Consider the following 19,356-nt stretch of genomic DNA (forward strand, 5'->3'; position numbering starts at 1 on the left):
AGTTATGGTTACAATAACCCAAACAGACCAAGGCACCATGTGAATTACACCTTGACAAACCTATCATTTAAAAAAAAAAGTGGTTGTTTTGAATATTCCCTAAAGGGCAGACATTAAAAAAAAATACACAGAAAGACTCTAGCAGTCTGTAAGCTCTGTGTAATTACTCATTGATTTCTTTGCTGTTTTCAGGGTCCAGCTTCCTACAAGCACATTTTAAAGTTATTTATTTATTTATTTTGAGACAGATTTTCCCTCTGTAGCTTTGGAGCCTGTCCTGGAACTCACTATGAAGACCCGGCTGGCCTTGAACTCACAGAGATCCATCTGCCTCTGCCTCCTGAATGCTGGGATTACAGGCGTGCACCACCACCTCCTAGTTTTAAAGTTAATTTTATTAAGTTAGCATACAAGTATTGGGTTTCATTGTGGCCTTTCATAAACATTTGGTGGTACGGGACAATTGTCTATATTCTGTCAATTATGTTTTAAGTAAATGCTGATTGGCCAGTAGTCAGGCAGGAGGTGTAGGTGGGACAACCAGACAGGAAGTAGAGGCAGGTCAAGGAGAACAGGAAAATTCTGGGAAAAGGGAAGCTACCTTTGCAGTCCTGTCCAGACAGAAAAGAAGCAAGATGTGACTTCGCCAGTGGAAATGGTACTGAGCCATGTGGCTAACACAAATAAAAATAATGGGCTAATGTAAGTTATAAGAGTTAATAAGAAGCCTGAGTAATGGGCCAATCAGTTTATGATTAATGTAGACCTCTGTGTGACTTCTTTGGGACTTAATGAATGCGGGAACTGGGCAGGACAGAAACCTCAGACAACAATTTGGTATTATACTTTGCTCTTATTTCTCCCCCTCCCTCCAAGCAGAATTGCTTATCCAGAGGACGGGTACATCATTCTTTTCAGATTGTGCACAGCTGTACCCTTCTCCTGAAAACTCCACCAGGCTCTTCTCCAAGGATGGTGTGGGAGGCTACCCCTGGGAACCTGGATGGCTGCTTGTCAGTCTCCTTTTTCTTCTCAAGAGCAGCTAGCACCAAAACCGTTGGAGGACATACCTGTGCCCAGGGCGTTTCCTTCGGGCAGTGGAACCTGGGGCATGCTTTCCTCTTACTTAAACTGATTGCATTTTTTCCTCATTAAAAGGGAGCATGTACAAACTGTAATGTTTTAAAATAAGAGCAGCCACCCGTCTTCTGCTGGGGTCCCACCAATGGCAGCCATGGTGTAGGAACCCTCATTGATGCAGTTAGGAGCCCTTCCCAATTTGAGGAGGAGGTTGTATAATGAGTTCTGGAAGCGGCAGCTAGGGGGCGACAAACTAAACATGGGGCAAAGGACCGCCGCTGTCTCCGGCCCATATTTTCTTACTTGAAAGTTTCCAAATTCCCTGCAATAAAAGCTATGGCCATGTGGCAATGCACCCCGCACAGGTTCCAGACTCTGTCAGGTCTCAAAGACTTCCTCCGCAATGTCGTTCGCCCCTCACAGCAATTCCGGGACACGGTGCCCGTGCAAAATTGGAGTGAGTGAGTTAGGTGATAACGGGATGCACACGACTAGTAAGTGGCTGCCTTGCCTTAAACTACCAGTCAAGCATGATAAAAAAGGGTGTGCTTAAAAACTGTGTTAGTAAATATTCTTTTTTAAAGCTATCTTATTAACGGAAATGTAATCTATTCTGATCAAGGTTCCCTTCTCCTAACTCCTCCCAGCTCTCTCTACCTTTCCACCCACCCAACACTTCACCTTTCTTTTTTCCTTCCTTCCTTCCTTCCTTCCTTCCTTCCTTCCTTCCTTCCTTCCTTCCTTCCTTCCTTCCTTCCTTCCTTCCTTCCTTCCTTTCTTTTTCTCTGTTTGTTTAAAAACAAACAGGCAAACACAAAAACAAACCAGAATCTTTTTTAAAAGGAAAATAAAAACACAAGAAACACACACAAAAAAAAACTCATAAAAACAAAATTGGAAACCATAATTTACAAGCAAAAGACCAATAAGACAAAAAATGCCCACAAAACCAATATGAAATTGAGTTCATTTTGAGATCATTGGTGATCTTCTGTTGGGCACAGGACCTTGGGTGCAGTTAAGATACACAGTGAGCTGTTTTCTGCCTGCCGTGAAGTGTCCAAGTGCACGGTTCAGGTGACTATGGGCTGAAATGGAAGACTGAGGTAAATCTCCTCTCCTTTAGTGTGTTCTCTCAGGTCATAATGCTGAGAAAGCTAACGCCTTGAAGGCGGAGGGTATGAACCGCCCACATCTGCCCTCCTGTTTTATCCCAGGTTGCAGGGTCTTTATGACGCAGGGTGTTGCAGACTTGGTTTGGGTAGATCATAGGAGCAAAGTGGCTGCTTTTCAACTATCCCAGTATCTCGGATAATTCCTTCTCGAATGTTTCTGGGCTGGGTGGCAGATATTTAACTCACTCTGGGCTCTCAGGAGAAGTCTCTTCAGGGTGACAGGTCTGTCTGCAGACTTGATTTTGGAAATTGGGAGAATTTTAGGTTTGAAGGACTTAGGAAAGGCATACTTACCTTCTCGCAGGGAAGCATACTCTTACTTAACTAGTGTGAGGGGACGGGTGTCAGTCAGCAAGTCTCCACTTGCCTTCTCCACCATGGGGTCATCTGAAGCTTGGGCATGTCCTTAGATTTGCTTTGCTAATGGGATGTGATGGTACATGATAGGGTAATAGAGGCTAAATAATGCTTCTGCCGTTTGCCTGGCCTTGTGGTCCTATACCTGGCGAGGAGCCCCAAACAGAATTCATCATAGGAAACAGAACTCAGCCCAACTAGTCGAGGGATTGCTTCTAACCCACCTACAGATCTTCAAGTAAGGCATATTAGTGCCTTTCTTTTTCTTCTTCTTTTTGGGGTGTGTGTGTGTGTGTGTGTGTGTGTGTGTGTGTGTGTGTGTGTATTCATTTGTGTGACTTCGGGTAAAAATACCAGGTCACATTTGTGAAACTCAGAAGACACCTTTTGAGTTAACCCTCACCTTCAACCTTAGCTTGAGGCAGGTACACGGTATGACGGGCTAGCTGGCCTGGGGGGATTCTAAGGCTTTTTCTGTGTCACCTCCTATTTTGATATAGAGGAGCTGGAATTACAGACACATGTTGTCATTTTCACAAGGGTTCTGGGGATCCGAACTCTGGGCCTCCTGCATGTACAGCCAACATGTTATTCACTAAGTCATCCCTCCAGGCCACGTGCTTGTGTTCTTAGACCCAAAGTCGTTTCTGTTTTTCATAGCATCATCGGCGCAATAGCAGCCTGATGTCTGGGGGCTTTGCTCAAGTGTGTGGGCATGGAGACAAGCCGTGAGGACATGTCCCGTTAACGCAGCTCCTAGGACAGCAGCCTTGAGAAGAGCTCATCACGGGAATGAACTGGAGGTATTGTGGTGATTTTCTTGAAGCAACCCAAACTCTGAAATTTTTATAAACTGTTCGTGACCCCCTTGTCACCTAAACCAACTTCATGGCCAAGAAATTGCTAAACCATGCATTTCATCATCGCCTCTCACATGCAGTATGTGGAGGAAAGAGTGAGGGGTGTGGCATGGGGCTGGGCCACGGCGGCATGCCACAGTCTGGCTCTTGTCTAGTATGCGCCTTCGGATAAGTAATTCAACCTCTTTGAACCTCACTGTCCTTATCTGCAAGATGGAGGTGGTTATAAAAATAAAATGGTTGCCAGGTGGTAGTGGTGCATGCCTTTAATTCCAGCAGTCCGGAGGCAGAGGCTGGCGGATCCCTGAATCCAAGGTCAACCTTGACTATAGAATGAGTTTCAGGACAGTCACAGAGAAATCCTGTCCAGAAATCAAAACAAAACAAAAAAAAGAAAGGAAGGAAGGAAGGAAGGAGCAAGCATGTTTATTACGAGTTTCCAAACTGCTTTTAGTGAGTGGGATGCTCTTTTCAAACAAGTTAACATATAAAACTGATCATTAACTACAGCTACATCATCATCATTTAGTACTAAGTCTTTCAGTGTTGACTGAACTGTCAGGTCCCTACCCAGCACCCTTAGGGTTCTCTGCAGCCTGCTTAAAAAATACAGACACAGTAAAGATACTTGGCACACGTGGGTGGTGGCAGTAGTGGGCATGTTGGTGGCATATGATCTCAAAGTCCCTCAGGAGTTTTTGTCTTCTTCTCTTCCCCTTAGATCTGTATTACTTATTGTAACCGGAAATCCATAGTTACAGTCTCTCTCTCTCTCTCTCTCTCTCTCTCTCTCTCTCTCTCTCTCTCTCTCTCTCTGTGTGTGTGTGTGTGTGTGTGTGTGTGTGTGTGTGTGTGTTTGCTGTTAAACTCAACATAAGGATGAGAAGACTCAACAACACCCAACAATTCAGCTTTCCTTTATCGGGGAGGTTTTGAGACAGGGTTTCTCTGTGTAGACTTGCCGGTTCTGAAACTCACTGTAGACCAGGCTAGCCTCAAACTCACAAAAATCTGCTTGCTTTTTCCTCCTGAGGACTGGAATTGAAGGCATGCACCAGCACTGCCCAGCTCAGCTATCCTTATAACATATTTTCTATGGTTCTGCAAACATCAATGAATCTATTAACCGCCTACTGCTTTCCTACAGTTTCATGTGGTGGCTCTTTGCCTTAATGTCAGTATCTGAGCAAGAGCTTGATATTTGCACCCAGGTATAAAAGTCATCTCAGAAGAACACCCATGTATGGCTTGGCAGAGCTGTATGCTGTGCCCCTTCCTCTGAGACAGGATCAGTTCACAAGTCTATGACAGCATACAGTAACGACAAGCCTTTGTTACTGACAATGACTTGTCCTTTGGTTACAATTTGGCAGCACGTTTTCAGACAGCTCCTACATGTCTAGCCCATTGCATCAGCACAACCTTTTAAATTTACTCCACTGAGCCACATGAGTCATCTGCACCTGAAGGAAGAGTCCGTCAGCATCTATCCAGAGAGAGTTAACTGGAGTGGGACGAAGTGTCTTGATCAGAGTTTTCCTAGGAGCCAATCCTGAGACAAAAGCACAAGCAATCTATTTGCAAGGCAAGGGAAAGGCTATTATCAAAGCAGGAAACTGAGAAGGCAGAGAAAACTGGCCCATAAATGGAGTGTTATAAGGAAAATTATCCCTGTAATGGTGGTTGTAGTTTAACTCCTAAAAGCCGTGGGAGACTGTAGGGCACACACCTCAGAGTTATGTCATTCGGGAAGAAGTCAGTGAGCATTTCTATGCCAGCTTCCTTGGCTGATGGGTGAGAATGCTTCCATGGGTATGAACTCCCTAGCTTTTATGGCCCTCCACAAGCCTGCGCACAACAACCGTGGTGAATGGGACTGTTCTTTAGGGCAGCACCAACTCTGGTCTCTGCAAACTTTTCCCTGTGTATCAGCCAGACCGTCCTCTCCTCTTCTTCCCTCCTGTCCTACTATTCCTTACCCGAGCCACAACTTCTATGGGCACAGGTTTTTAAATCAAGGCGATACCCCAGGCTGACACCATCAAGGGATTTGATCTTCTAGCAGCTGTGACGTAGTCAAGATGTATTTGTGTGACAGTTACTCATCTTGTTATCACCGTAGTCAGATATATTAAAATGTGCCCAAGTGTTCCTGCAACTTCTGGATATAGACTTCCTTGGTTCTGCTATGTTTTGATACCCAGATCAATTATCAACATCTGTATAAAAGCTCCTTCCTTTGTCTGCTGGTTTACTAGCAGTTTTAGGTTGGGTGTAACTCTTACTGTTTCTATGGTAAAAGTTCATCTTCTCCCTGTCTTCCCACTAAGAATCAGCAGATACTAACTTTGAGCAAATGAGAAACACAAAGTCCATTAGCAGGTCTCTGGAGTTATAGCAAGAAGAGTTAGTTATAATTACATTTCATGATCTCTGAATCCATGTTGCTTAGTGATTGGGGGCACAGCACCAGATAATGACTACTGGTTCAAAATATACCACATTTTTTGGGATATGCCTTGACTCCATAAGAGGTCACCCCAAAGTTGGCATCTCTCCCGTGCCTTTATGTGTTGGTGAGTTGTTTTAATCTAGTTTTAGACAAACAACTTTTGTGTGGTGTGGTGTGGTATAATATGGAGGCAGTAGATCTTATGGTTCTTGGAACATTGCCTTGGCTGTCCCTTGACAAGAACAGGAAAAGCAAATCCTTCCTATGAATGCATTGTAGGACCTAATACTCCTTCCATATCAGGATTTTGATGTTAGCACCAGAGGTGTACTGTTCCTATATTTCCCAGGCTTCTTTACTGTTTGTGCAATTGGATATCAGCACAATCAGCCCTCTGGCACAGCCTTTAAGAGTCTCTTTACACACTTCTGTAGGAGCTGTTAGATCATCAACCTAAGTTGATAGCTTGTTTTTGTTTTGTTTTTTTGCTTGTTTGTTTTGGTTTTGTTCTTGTTTTCTGAGACAGGGTTTCTCGGTGTAGCTCTGGCTGTCCTGGAACTAGCTCTGTAGGCCAGGCTGGCTTCGAACTCAGAGATCTGCTGCCTCTGACTCCCAAGGACTGGGATTAAAGGCATGTGTCACTACTGCCCAGTGACGGCTGCATAGTTTGGATTGGTCGTTTTTTCCCCTTTGTTATTTCTGTACCTCTCAACCAGTAACTGACCCCAAAGCTTTACAGATGTCATATTTCTTCCCCTTTCTCTCTATTGCTAAATATTACACATGCCGGACACTTCCTTCCACCTGTGCTCCCACCCAATCCACTACTGTCAGGGTGCTAGGCATTGAGGAATCAGGAACTCCTCGCTGGGCACCAGCAACAGATCCGTATTGTCACCAGCCAGGCAAAGATCCAACTTTGAGAATCCTATCTTGACGTTCTGTTTCTTAGGACCACTTCAGTCATAAAGAAGACCTTGAAGATAATGTGTCTGGAACCAGCAGTTCTCCTGGAAGATGATGGAAGCGCCACCAGGCAGGAGAAACCAGGTAGGGATACATTCACGTGCACATAACCAAAACCGGCATAATCCTGCGGAGAAGTTTGGAAAACAATATGAAATGTGTTTTTTTTAGGTTATCTCAACTAAGCGGCTTGAAAGCTGGGTTCCAGCTTTGCCCAGTCATTGGCTGAGGTGATACACATGGTGGCATTAATTCCTGGCTGTGTGGCATCACCTACGGTGAGGAAGGCACAGAGGAGAGAGTCAAGAACAGCAAATCAACTTGGGGAAAGCAAAGATGTCAGGAGTCAGGGGCGTTTCTTAGTGTGGCTCATGCGAAGTTGTGGCTGCTTGGCATAGCTCTTCCTGTGAACGTTAAAGAGGCTGGAGAGAAGGAATACACAAATCTAGCACCGGTGTGTCCTTTATACATCTTAGGGGGATGCCTTAGTTGGGATGGAGCAGGGGTAGGGGCACAGGTATCTTAGCAGAGTGGCTGTTGTTTAGCTCTTCACGGCCCCAGCCTAGGGAGTAAGGTCTCCTTCTTGGCCTTGAGCTGCTAAATTGTGCTAGATTAAATTTTGAGTTAAGTTAAAGACTTGAAGGAAAGTAGAATGGAAAAATTAAAGAGGTCTGACACTTTAAAAATGTTTCTAAGCTACGACACACCTGGAGAGATGACTCAGTTTAGCCTGTTCTTCTCTTCTGGTCTAAGAAGAAATGAGGTCTCTGGCAGAGCGAGTGCATGTAGCAGTTTCCCAGGATTTAGTAAAGTCTTTTTTTTCCCCAGTGGGGCCTTTGAGTGTGTTTCATTTTTCCTCTATTCCAGTGTTCAGTGGAGGGCAATGTTGGAATTCTGGGATGCCCTCTCCTTCCTTCTGTCTGTGTTAAAGCCAATTGAGGTACAGGTATAAAATTAGAACACCAACCTAAATGTAACAAAAGATTAGAAATAATCTCTGTTTGCTAATAAGGGACTGATTAAATAAAATACAGTGCAACCATAAGATGGAATGCTATCGACCATAAAAAGAGAAAGAATATATTCTCCCAGCTTGTTCATATGAACAAGCTGTGAGAGTGGGGGAGGGGAGGGAGGACTGTATGCTTCAACACCTCATACATACAAGAAAACGTGAACGGAATCCCTGGGATGTTTGAATAAGAACAGGCCATGTAGCCTCACTTATTTGAAGGCTTAGTCACCAGGGAGCAGAACTCTTGGAAAGGATTAGAAGGATTAGGAGGTGTGGCCTTGTTGAAGGAAATCTCTCTCTCTCTCTCTCTCTCTCTCTCTCTCTCTCTTTCTCTCTCTCTCTCTCTCTCTCTCTCTCTCCTAGTCTCTTTCTGCAGGGTGTAGCATAGTTATTGTTTCAGCACCACGCCTGTCTGCTTCCTGCCGTTATGATAATGAACTAAGCCTCTGAAGCTGAACCTGTAAGCCAGCCCCAGTTAAATGCTTTCTTTTGTAAGAGTTTCCTTGGCCCTGTGTCTCTCTTCACAGCGGCAGAGCAGCAGCTCTGACAGGTAGCAATAGGGATTAAGGATGGAGATGAGGCGATAGGAACCTGATGGGAAGAAATTTATCTTTAAAAAAATGGCGGGTTTTTTTTTTTGCTTATTCTTTGAGAATTTTCTGCAATGTATTTTTTAAATCATATTCTTTTCCTTCCCCAGATCTAGAAACTTTTCAATGTCATTTCCTAGAAACAGAATATATTCCGTACGTATACATACATACATACATACATACATACATACATACACACACATACATACATACATACACAGAGAACCCAAAGAAGGGAAGATAGATAGAGAGGGGATAGCTGAAAATAATTGTTGCTGTGTACATTATGAGTCACTGGGATGACCTTTACACTGACTTTGGGAAGGGGAGAGGAGAGGAAAGGACAGGAAGGTATGAGCAAGAAGAAACCAAGTGCTGAGCCTGGAGGCAGAGGACCACATCCATGTGCTAAGCGCGTCCTTGGTGTGTTCTCTGCATCTCGTGCTCTTCTCTGAACAGGGCTTGGGAGTGTGCCTGCTGAGGTGTGAGGCAGCTGGAGTTCTGCAGAATCAGCTGGGCCTGCCTCTCTTTGCTGTTCCGGGGAGGCAGGGCAGGGGATCATTAAGATCGTGGCTCCTGAGACAAAATCAACTTACATTCAAGTCCTGCCTCTGAACTTCACTAGATATGTGAGCCTCACATCTATTTAGTTGCCTGTGGCCTCCATCCCCACACCTATGAAACATGTATAGCATGAGTGCCACCATACTCTCATGGAGTACGTCCCAGGAGGAGGGTCAGTGCATGGTCCGCTATATATGTTCAAGCGCCTTTAGTGCCTATGTTCACTACTTTAACAACAATGTTTGCAATCAGGAGTGCAAGCCCTGACTTTTTGTACATAAGGTCGTACCAAGTCTGTGGTTTCCCAGGCAGAGCAAGATGACATGAATCTTCTGTCTGAGGCATCCCTTGGGCACCGCTCAGATGGCAAAGTGCGGTTCAGGAGGCCTTTTCAGATGCAGCCACACAACTGTATTCTCGGACACCCCACAAGTGTTTATTCCCCATGCGACTGCTAAGTAAAAGGTTTAATGTCGTTGCAAAATGGCTCTACAAGCTAATGGTTCCCCCAATAGAAAAGCCCTCTCCCTGCCTCCAGCCACACAAGCTGTCAGAGAGAAGCGATGGGTCTCACTGTACCCTAATCCATGAGCCTCCTCGAGTTTCATTTGTGATAAGCAAATCTTGTTTGAGGCAAGAAAAAGAAAAGTAGATGTCAGCCAAGTTATTAGGGATGCTCCACTCTTAATGTGATATATTTTACTGTGCCTGGAGGAGGAAATTTTAAGTTGCTCCAATATTTGGGGTTCAAATAGTTCAGCCTATTCATGTTTTTAAAGTGTTTAGTACAAAAATATTGGGTATAGATGGTCTAGAATGTTTGAGACACTGCATTTAACAGTCAGCAGCAAGCCAGAACAATGAGAATAAGAGGAAGACGAGGGAGAGAGGGGAAGCTTGGAGGACTGTGTGCTGGTGCAGCAGAACATGCCTGTAGCCACTGGAACTCAAGAGGCTGACATCGGAGGATCATTTGAGCCTGGAAGTTCAAGACCAAAGTGGTGGGAAATATAGTGAAGGTCAGGTTTTTTTGTTTGTTTGTTTGTTTGTTTTTTGTTTTTTCCTGGTCTATATTCTGGGCAGACATATATTTCTTCGCTGTACCACCAAATAGTTCGTCCTGGAAGCATGAGGTAAGCCAATAGCAGCTGAACCTACTCTTCCTGAGACAGGTGGGGAGAGCAGTGAGAGACCTGAGGGCCGTAGGTCTGAATTCATCTTTTCCTGTATGAACATGCCAAAAATCTCAAAACTACAGTCCAGCAACCGCCAAGCTGCAGCTTGACCTTCTTTGCCTTGCCAGTCATATCTGCTTTGAGGAACAATTAAAGAGTGTGGATATTGTCAAATTAGAGCTGAACAGGGGATAAAGGGCTTTGCAGGTCCTGCTGTGGCAGATCTCTGCGTGGTACAGCTTAGTGTAAAGTCTGGATTAGGGGCTCTAGGGCATGTGACCCGACCCGAGTTTAAAACCAGCCGGGCTTCACCTCAGCACCTGGTGTGGTTTTAACCAGTCACATGCCTTCCCTCTCCTTCACTTTGTCTTCCGCTGAAAAATGCTGGCGATACCAGCACACGTTTCCCCAGGCTGCAGTGGGGATTGAAGGTGTTCGTAAGGAGAAATAACCTTCAAAGCCAGCAGCAGCAGCATAGGACTCCAATCTCAAATCACCAGTAACGTCTTTCCTTGTGCTTTTAAAGTACATGGGACTGAAGATCACTTACCTCACTGGAAACACGTGGTTGGTATGAGGTCACTGAACTAATTCCTGAGATTACTTATAAAACGTGGATAAAAGGTCAGCTGGGGGCTAAGGCGTGGCTCCCGTGTCCTCTTGTTTGCCTGGTGACAAACCAGATCCGGGGTCATGTGGTGACTTGCTGTAAAAGAACTCCCTCACACATGTGCAGGTTGGGTAGCGTCTGTTCACGGTGCTCTGGTGAGCTCACATACGTGCAGGCTGGGTAGAGTCTACTCACAGTGCTCTGGTGAGCTCCAGGAAGGATGAAAGCTGTGTGTTTATAGCGTGTGTGCACGTGTGCACACACATACACACATGCCTATCCCACAGCAAACAAACAGCTTCAACATCTCTCGGGGTTTCTTCTCTCCGAAGTCCCACTTGGCTATGCTCTGAGGGTTTCCCTCCATGCCCTTTTACTTCTACCAGCAGCCAGTCTTGTTCTCTGTCTGCCTCTTGGGAAATTCCAATTCCTTATTCGTTTCAGTAAGCAGGGCCCCTGGGCCCTAATACAGCTTCCTCCACAGTCTTACTACATCGAACATGTGCCAGACCGGCATCTATGACTCGGCACACTGATATATCAAAACGACCCTCTGCTCAGGGATCCCAAAGCCAACAATGAAAATACCCAGTCTATGGCTTCCGAGTCCTGTGGCCTGGGGCACACTGTTTTCTTCGTCATCTGAAAATCAGGTAAGATGTCTGAGAGACAGAGATAATGATAGTGTCATTAGAGTTATGGGGAAGAGCGTGTGGAATCAGGCCTGGGAAACAGACAGTGTGCCTGGCACATACTCAGACTGCAGTGCATACTGTATGGATGAGTGGGTAGCCCCAGGTCTCATGTAAGTGGGGCTGTTCATAATAAAAAGTGGTCGCTGATAACTGTGTTAGTGTATGTGTAGAGAGCACTATGGAAGGCAAAGGTGTGAAGAGCTGGGTCCCAGGTAATGGTGGAGATTTTTGCAGCTTACCTAACCATTCTCCATATTAATTTTCCCCATCACGAAATGGGGAGTGTTACATTTACTTATGACTTGTAGAAAAATTAAATGAGATAATATATGTAAAACACAGTCTAGTCCAACTCAGAGTTTTAAAACCTTAGGTATTACTAAAGGCTCATTCTTCGAATTGCACTGTTAAGATATGAAAGGATACTTGCTTCCTTTCCCAGTATAAAAATCGAGTTTGCAAGGTTCAGATATATTTAGGCAATCTTAATGTTATTTTTCTCTTGAAAGCTTTGGTCAAGACAGAAATCATTTAATTTAGGCTAATAGCTTTAGCTTTAGAGGTTGAAAATTACTGCACAATCCATAAATGTACTAATGGCTCCCTCTTGATATTTGGCTTAGGAAATCTCAACTTCTTTGGGGCCTTTTAGCTTTGTAGTGGTTTCCTTTCATCAGCTACACATTCAGAATTAATCTGAGGTATGAGCTAATAGCCCAGCACTTCTGGCCAGTGTGCCCTTTGATTTTGTGTAAATTGCTAGCAATTGGCCATACTCCACAGGCAGCTAGTTAGAGAGATGGGCTGTGGATGCATGCGCAGAGTTTAATGCCTAGATCAAATAAAGCTGGCAACAAATGTAATGCGATGTTATAAAGGCTGTGCAAAATCAATATTGTGCCTGGTGGTAATTAGACACAAATGTCGTTCGTGGAGACGACTACAGCTCCAAGCAAGTCCGTCTAGGATCAGCGCCCAAGGAAAGGTTTAGGCCTATCGGGAGCAGAAAGCAACTTAGAGCCTTTTGGGGTGTACCAGAACGTGGAGTGTCCAGAAGCTTCCCTTTGGAGGTGGGGTGAGGTTGATCAGGCCACTGTTGTTTCTTAGGAGTAGGACATGGTGGTCCTTGTAGGGAATTGTTGGTAAAGGAATCCATATTGGAATTTTTGTTGCTTTTTTTGAGACAGGGTTTCTCCATGTTGGAATTTTTAACTGTCCCGATGTTGCACAGACTTTGTGTAGGTAACAACAGCTGCGGGAGTTCCTGTGTGCAGCCGCCAGCTGTGTCCAGTGGTTTGGCTGGGAAGTGTTTATCTGTTTGAACAGATAAGCCAGATGGTGGCGCTGTTTGGGGAAACTGTTGAAACTTTAACAGATACCGTTTCATGGAAGGAAGGGATGCACACAGTTATGTCAAGTGATCACGTATGTTTGAGTGGGAGTCCACGTCAGCTGCTTTTCCGAGGGTGGTTGTACCAAAGAGAAGATGGAGGAAGTCTCTGAGGGCATAAGCCTGCAAGAGGACAGGATTTCAGAGGAGAGGATAGAGATTTGAGCAGTCAAGGAATGTAGCCAGGGAAGGCTCTGGAATATTCTGGAAAATGAAGAGAAATTGGGAGGAAATGAGTCTCAGGGTAGATCCAAAAGACAGAAGACAGGGAGGAAGGCAGGAAAGAAGAATTAAGCTGTGGCAACAAATATCAGAAACTCAAATATAGCAGAGAGAGGTATTGGTAGGGGCTTGGCCTAAGAAGAGCTGGATCCTTTGATATCTCTCTCTCTCTTTCTTGCATTGGAAGGCCCTAATGGTCTATATCACATAACAAGGATGTTTGGATAATAGAGACATTTAATGCCCACTATTTTCCCCTCCTGATGGAGAGTAAAATGGATCATTCACTTTAAGGTACTATATGAAATAAAGAGAATGAAAGCGTTTTAGAAGCAGCAAGCACTGTGAAAATCACATCCCACGTCAAGATTATGGAACTTGTCCAGCCTAAAATGATCTGCATCTTGGAGGGTTCCATTTAGGGAGGCTCCGATGAAGCTCCTGCCTGCAAGGAAGTGGAATCCCAATGTGAATTTCAAAATCAGAGAAAAGATTTAGCTTCCATAATGGGGTGGTCTGGAGCAGGCACTGCCCTCAGACAAGGCCTTTTCCGGCAGCTCGGACGGTGTCGCTGCCCTGGGCAGAAAGGGGTCTCTCTGCGTGCCAAGCTTGGAAAGCAAGCCTAGAAGATGGGAAAATGAAGAAAAGCTTCTGCCCACAGCACACACAGAATGAGCTGGAGTGGAAGCATGGGGATTTTAGTCAGGGACCCTACACATAAAGGGGTGAGGGCACATTTCTGAACACACTCAATTTAAGGCCATAGTTCAGACAGAAAGATGGTAAATTTATTTTGTAGCTTGCTCGGTTCATGGTAATATTTTAGAGGATTAATATGGTGGACAGGAACACTTCAGGACATACTCAGTTCATGCGATAAAGATGCTGAACAGAAGGACTTCTGGAAATGGTTAGTTTTCTCCAAAATCTTAAACAGACACAAGAACAAAGAACATGCTGAAGCTAAGTTAAAACACAACCTTCTCCTAAAGGTTCCTGCTTCACTTAGAAGTCAATGAGCCTCCCAAGACATGTCAGCTCGCACGCTTGAGGGGTTCACTGAGGATGGGGGTCATTCTTAAAAAGCAGGCATGGCCTGATGGGAGTGCTGTCACTCACTAATTAGAGGGGTGAAACTCTAGACAACAGAGCAAGGAAGAGCTGCGGCCCTGCAGCCGGAGTTCAGTTTAGTTTATTTTATCTGTAGTAATTTCACGGAGACCTTTTAAGGCACATCTAAATATGACATAAACCGTGAATAAAATCAGCAAAATTGACATTTCTAACTTAAGTAGCCCAGAAAATATAGACTTAATGTCCTGAGGAATCCAGGCCAAAGCCCAGTTAAGCAAGCAGGCCGATACTTACTGTTTCGCGATATAATACAATTGTAAGGGAATGCGATTGGAACTTCCGGTAAGACCGAGTAGGAGAGTAAGTGGAAATGTCATTGCTGCTCGTCTCTGCTTATTGTCTGCCTCTTCGGCTTTAATGTGAACTTTGGCTGCAGTTCACAGGAACACTTGTCAGTTTGGGTGGGAGGCGTCCCCCAAAGGGGGCTGTGCGAGCTGGCTTTCCAGCTGGAGACTCTGTCTGGGAGGGTCTAGCGTTTGGAGGGTGCAACCTGGCAGGAAGGAAGTGAGTCGCTGGGTGCTTGTCCTTGATGAGCCTATCTCCTCCTAGGCCTGTCTCTCGCTGTCTCTTTCTGCTTCCGTCTGCCCAAGGTGCCTGGGCTCTCCCATGGGCGCCCTTCTACAACGATGCTCTGCTTCACCACAGGCCCAGAAGGAAGGGACCCAAGAACTGTGTGGTTGAATGGGTTCAATCTCTAAAATTGTAAGTCCAAGTAAATAATTCTCAGCTGATCCCCTAGGGTTATTTTTGTTGAAGCTGCAGAATGTTAACTAACCCAGCCTCTGAGACTCACTTGACCTCGTACTCTGGCATGGTGAACTTAGGGACTCATTCTTGGGGATGTAAGGGAAGAATGAATAATTAGTAAGAAAGGACCTTGTCCCATTGGAATAGAGTGGTCTAGAGGGGACCCTGACTTCCGGGATTTTAAATATACCCAGTCTTCTGAATTGCCATGTGTTGAGGCCCCTGGCTCCAGCAATGGAGTAGCTGGACTAGGGGCCAGAGAAGTCTTTAGCCGTCAGTCTCTACTAGCCTGGTTCAGGGTCTGGTAGCCTGGTTCAGGGTCTGGTAGCCTGGTTCAGGGTCTGGTAGCCTGGTTCAGGGTCTGGTAGCCTGGTTCAGGGTCTGGTAGCCCAGTTCAGGATCTAGTAGACAGGCTCTGTAGTATTTGGCTGCAAAAAAAGTCAATTGGGTATTATTGATCACACAATTTAGGACCCATCGTCTAACCAAGTACATCTTCCTGTATTTGGCTCCGGCTTCCTGTTGGATAAGAGTCTTAGGCTGTGAACAATGGAAACTGGCTCTGAACTCTGTAATGAAAACGACAAATTCATTACCAAAATAGTCAAAACTCAGATTCTCTGGAAATTGGTACAGTGTGTGTCACATGATCAGTAGAAGGGACCAGTTCCTCCATGGCCACTTGCAGGAGGAAGGAGTTTCGTCACTGAAGAAAGCGAGGCACTCAGGCTCCGAATGCTGGATCTCTATTAAGGCAGGGCAAACTCCCAAGTCAGGAGCTGCTCTGTGTCTCTCTCCCCAACCCCAGAGCTGTGAGCTTCCCCGAACAGACAGAAGACCGGACCTGTGTCCTCGCACTGCTGCCGCTTGCTCGCTGTTTGGACTTGGGCTCACTCCAAACCTTCTCCGAGTTTTCATTCTTCAGGAACAAAAAGAAAAGGAGATCCTAGTCATTTAAGACTCTTAAGTGCCAAGCTTTGACACCTCCTTCCAGATAGCCATCATCTTGCCAGCTAATCTCTGAGACGTAACACCCAGTGCCCCGCAGCTGACCTTTTTACGTAATCACCGGCTGGAGGATCTTGTGGTGGGTGATACGTGTGTTCTGTGAGTGTCCACTCCCTCATCCCCGACCAGCCCTCCCCTGCAAGGTGGCGTGGGCGTGAGAACCACAGCTTTGTGCCCAGGCTGGTTCAGGGGGTGGCTCTGGACTTTTGGACAGCAGGATTCCATCTTTGCTTAGCCTTTTTTATTATTATTATTGTGCAAGATCGAACTGACAGTTTAAACCTTTGAACTCTCTGAGATTTCTGTGTCTGTAAAATGAAATTATTTCTAAATTCCTCTTCATGGGATTGCCATGAAGATTAGGTGAGATACTACATGTAATGTGTTTAGTATACGGCTTGCCAGCCAATATCCTGTACATATGACAGGTTTTTTTTTTAAAAAAAAAAGTTAAAATATTTGTTATTTAAAAGAATTGTTTATTTGGGAGTCTCTCTCTCTCTCTCTCTCCTTCCCAATTTATCTCTCTCTCTCAATGTTCTCACAGAATTAAATATTATTTTTGGTTTTATGTTATTGGTTGCTTTTAGCTATTTTTATAAGTATGAAAGTAACAAATGCCTATTTAATTTTTAAAAGCTTCTAACCATTAGAGTTGGATATTTTCTGGTATAATAGCAGGCATTTATGTAAGAAAGTGCTTTGATTGGCTGCTGTAATTGCAAGGGCATCTAAGTTTAATATTTAACACATCGATGTCTATGAAGATTGTTTCCTTATTCTGTCTGTGCTCTGACTCTCACATCACAGTAAATCACCTCGATGCTCAAACACAAGACAGTTCTCAGCCCATCCAGGGGCTTCCTCTTCTTCCACATCCTATAGAAGAGACAAAGCTAACAACACTTATTTCCCTGAGGCCTCAAGTAAACGTTTTTCCAAGCACCGCCTGACATGAGAGCTTTGGAACGAAGTCCAAAGAAACCGCTGCCGCTAACATACTAAACTGAGCCGTGCTGGTCTCTGTGGCTGGCTAACGGCCTCGGATGCTGCTCCAGGATGTTCTAGGGATATTCTGTGACCAGGAAGTGACCAAAGAGCATGACCTTTGCCTGCCACCCCCACGTTAATCCTCTAAATGTTCATAGATCCCTGTTTGCTCGCTAAGATTGTTTTCAGGTGGGGCTTATCACAACAAAGTTTTCAGGAGGGGTGGCATTTAAACAAAGAAGCATTTTTTCTCCTGGTGTTGGGGGTGCTGAAGTCTGCACATCTGAGATCAAGGGTTGGCAGGGCTGCTTTTTGCAAGACCTCTCTCCTGGCTTTTAAATGACTGTCTTTCCTCTATGTCGTCACTTGATCTGTGCCTGTCATGATCCCCCCTTACATTCACACCTGTCCCTTTGGTTTAGAACCCACCCCTTGACCCCATTTCATCTTAATAGTCTCCTTGAAGGCCTTTCTCCAACTCCAGTTTCATTCATTCATTCCAGTGCTAGGGTTTGGAAACTCAATGCAGTCATTTTGAACTGATAAAGTCTGAAGGGATAAAAAGTTCCCCACCTGCAAGCCAAGTCCATAGAACACCTTTTTAAATGCTTTGCTACATAACTATAGTTCATCATCATTCCCCATTTTTGTGTGTATGTGTGTGTGTGTATGCCACGTGAATGCTTCCACCCACAGAAGCCAGGAGAGAACCAGAATATCCCTCTGCTGGAGTAATGGGCATTGTGAGGTGCAGGATGTGGGGGCTGAAAACTGAACCCGGGTCCTTTGGAAGAGCACAAATGTTCTTCACCATTGGGGCTTCTCTCTCATCCCACCCCAAATGTTTTTTGAAATGAATTTATGCTGATTTTGCCCCAGACATTAAGGAATTACTAAAATTCTTTCAAGAGTCGGGAAATCAACGTACCTGAAAATTTTATTCTAAGAATGGTTTTTTAAAAGTTTGTTTTTTATTATGTTTAATTATGTGTAGATGTGTGTGTCTACATGTGAGTTTGTGCACATGGGGGAGGTATTTTGGGGGTTGTCAGAGCCCTTGGAGATGGAGTTACAAACAGCTGTGAGCTACATGAAGTGGGTGCAGGGACCCAAACTCAGGCCCCCTAGAAGAGCAGAGGGTTCTCTTAAAGGATCAGCCATCCCCCAGTGTTGTTTTAAAGCAGATGTTTTTATTAATTTTGGCATCTGTCCCTAAGATTTCCACATCAATATACTTAATATACTGAACCCTAAAAACAAATTCATAACAAATGTAACACCAAAAAAAAATTAACTGAATAATTTAACTTCTGGTTTAGAACTATGTCAGACAATGCTTTAGCTCACTGTCATACTATGGTATAAACTATTTTTTGTGGTTTCTTTGAAGAATTCCTTCTCTACTTCAAGTGATCTTTGAATATTTGACAAGTGTTGTCTGCCACCACCCACCTCTGGGTTTGTCATAGTCTTGAGCATGTGACCCAGATTAAGCATCCTGTGACAAGGTAGCAAGTTAAAGCAATGGGCATGCGGTTTGGAGTAGACACTGCCCTGGCATTAGAAGCTGAAGTGGTACGGTAACCTTCTTACTGTAGGTTAAATTGTGCCCCTATTCCAACAGATGGACTGAAGCTCTAATCCTTGGTACCTGTGAATAGTCTTATGTGGAAATAGAGTCTCTGGGCCTGTGGACTGGGTGTGATCATCCTTGATCAGTGCTGTGGCATGTATACCAGTAATGCTTCCCAAAGGGCCATGTGTTGAAGGCTTGGTGTCCAGGTAAGTGCTGTTGGAAAAGTGATCAGATCCTAAGGAATTGGGAACTAGCATGTTTTAATGAATGTTCTATTGGTAAATCACCAAGGAGTGTTTAAACTTATTAAGAGTGGATTCTGGGCTCTGCTTTGTTTCCTCAAAAACTCCCTGGCCCAAGGTGGCTTGTATCCTCACTCCTAACAAGGAATAAAATTAACAAGCAACTAAATATTGTTAAAAATGTGCTGGGAGTCAATGAGAAGGCTCAGCAGGTCACTTGCTGCTCTTTCGGAGCACTGAGGTTTGGTTCCCAGCACCCACCTCAGGTGGCTTATTGCTGCCTGTAACTCCAGGGGATCCAGTGCCCTTGTCTGGCCTCCAGGGATATCTGTACATGCATAGTACACATTCATACATTCAGGCACAGACATATACACATAAGTAAAAGTAAATTTTAAAAACAGTTGTGTTCTTGAGAACAGATAAAAGGTGAAGTGTTTCTAACCACATTTTCTTTGTTTATCATATAATATCAAAATGCCTACAGAGGAGAAGTAAACCTGGA

At 44.6% G+C, this 19,356-nt stretch overlaps 1 protein-coding gene across 1 annotated transcript in view; it reads left to right on the forward strand.

Annotated features, from left to right (window-relative positions):
• The window catches only part of Prr5l (proline rich 5 like), a 183,600-nt gene that overhangs the window by 13,536 nt on the left and 150,708 nt on the right, over positions 1–19,356 (forward strand). Inside the window, exon 3 of the mRNA XM_085696663.2 lies at positions 6,877–6,974. Coding sequence (XP_085552789.2) covers positions 6,942–6,974 — 33 coding nt within the window. The 5' untranslated portion in view covers positions 6,877–6,941. The remainder of the gene's footprint in view (positions 1–6,876; positions 6,975–19,356) is intronic.

This window comes from Myodes glareolus, chromosome 10, assembly GCF_982192425.1.
Source record: "Myodes glareolus chromosome 10, mMyoGla1.1, whole genome shotgun sequence".
Taxonomy (NCBI): domain Eukaryota; kingdom Metazoa; phylum Chordata; class Mammalia; order Rodentia; family Cricetidae; genus Myodes; species Myodes glareolus.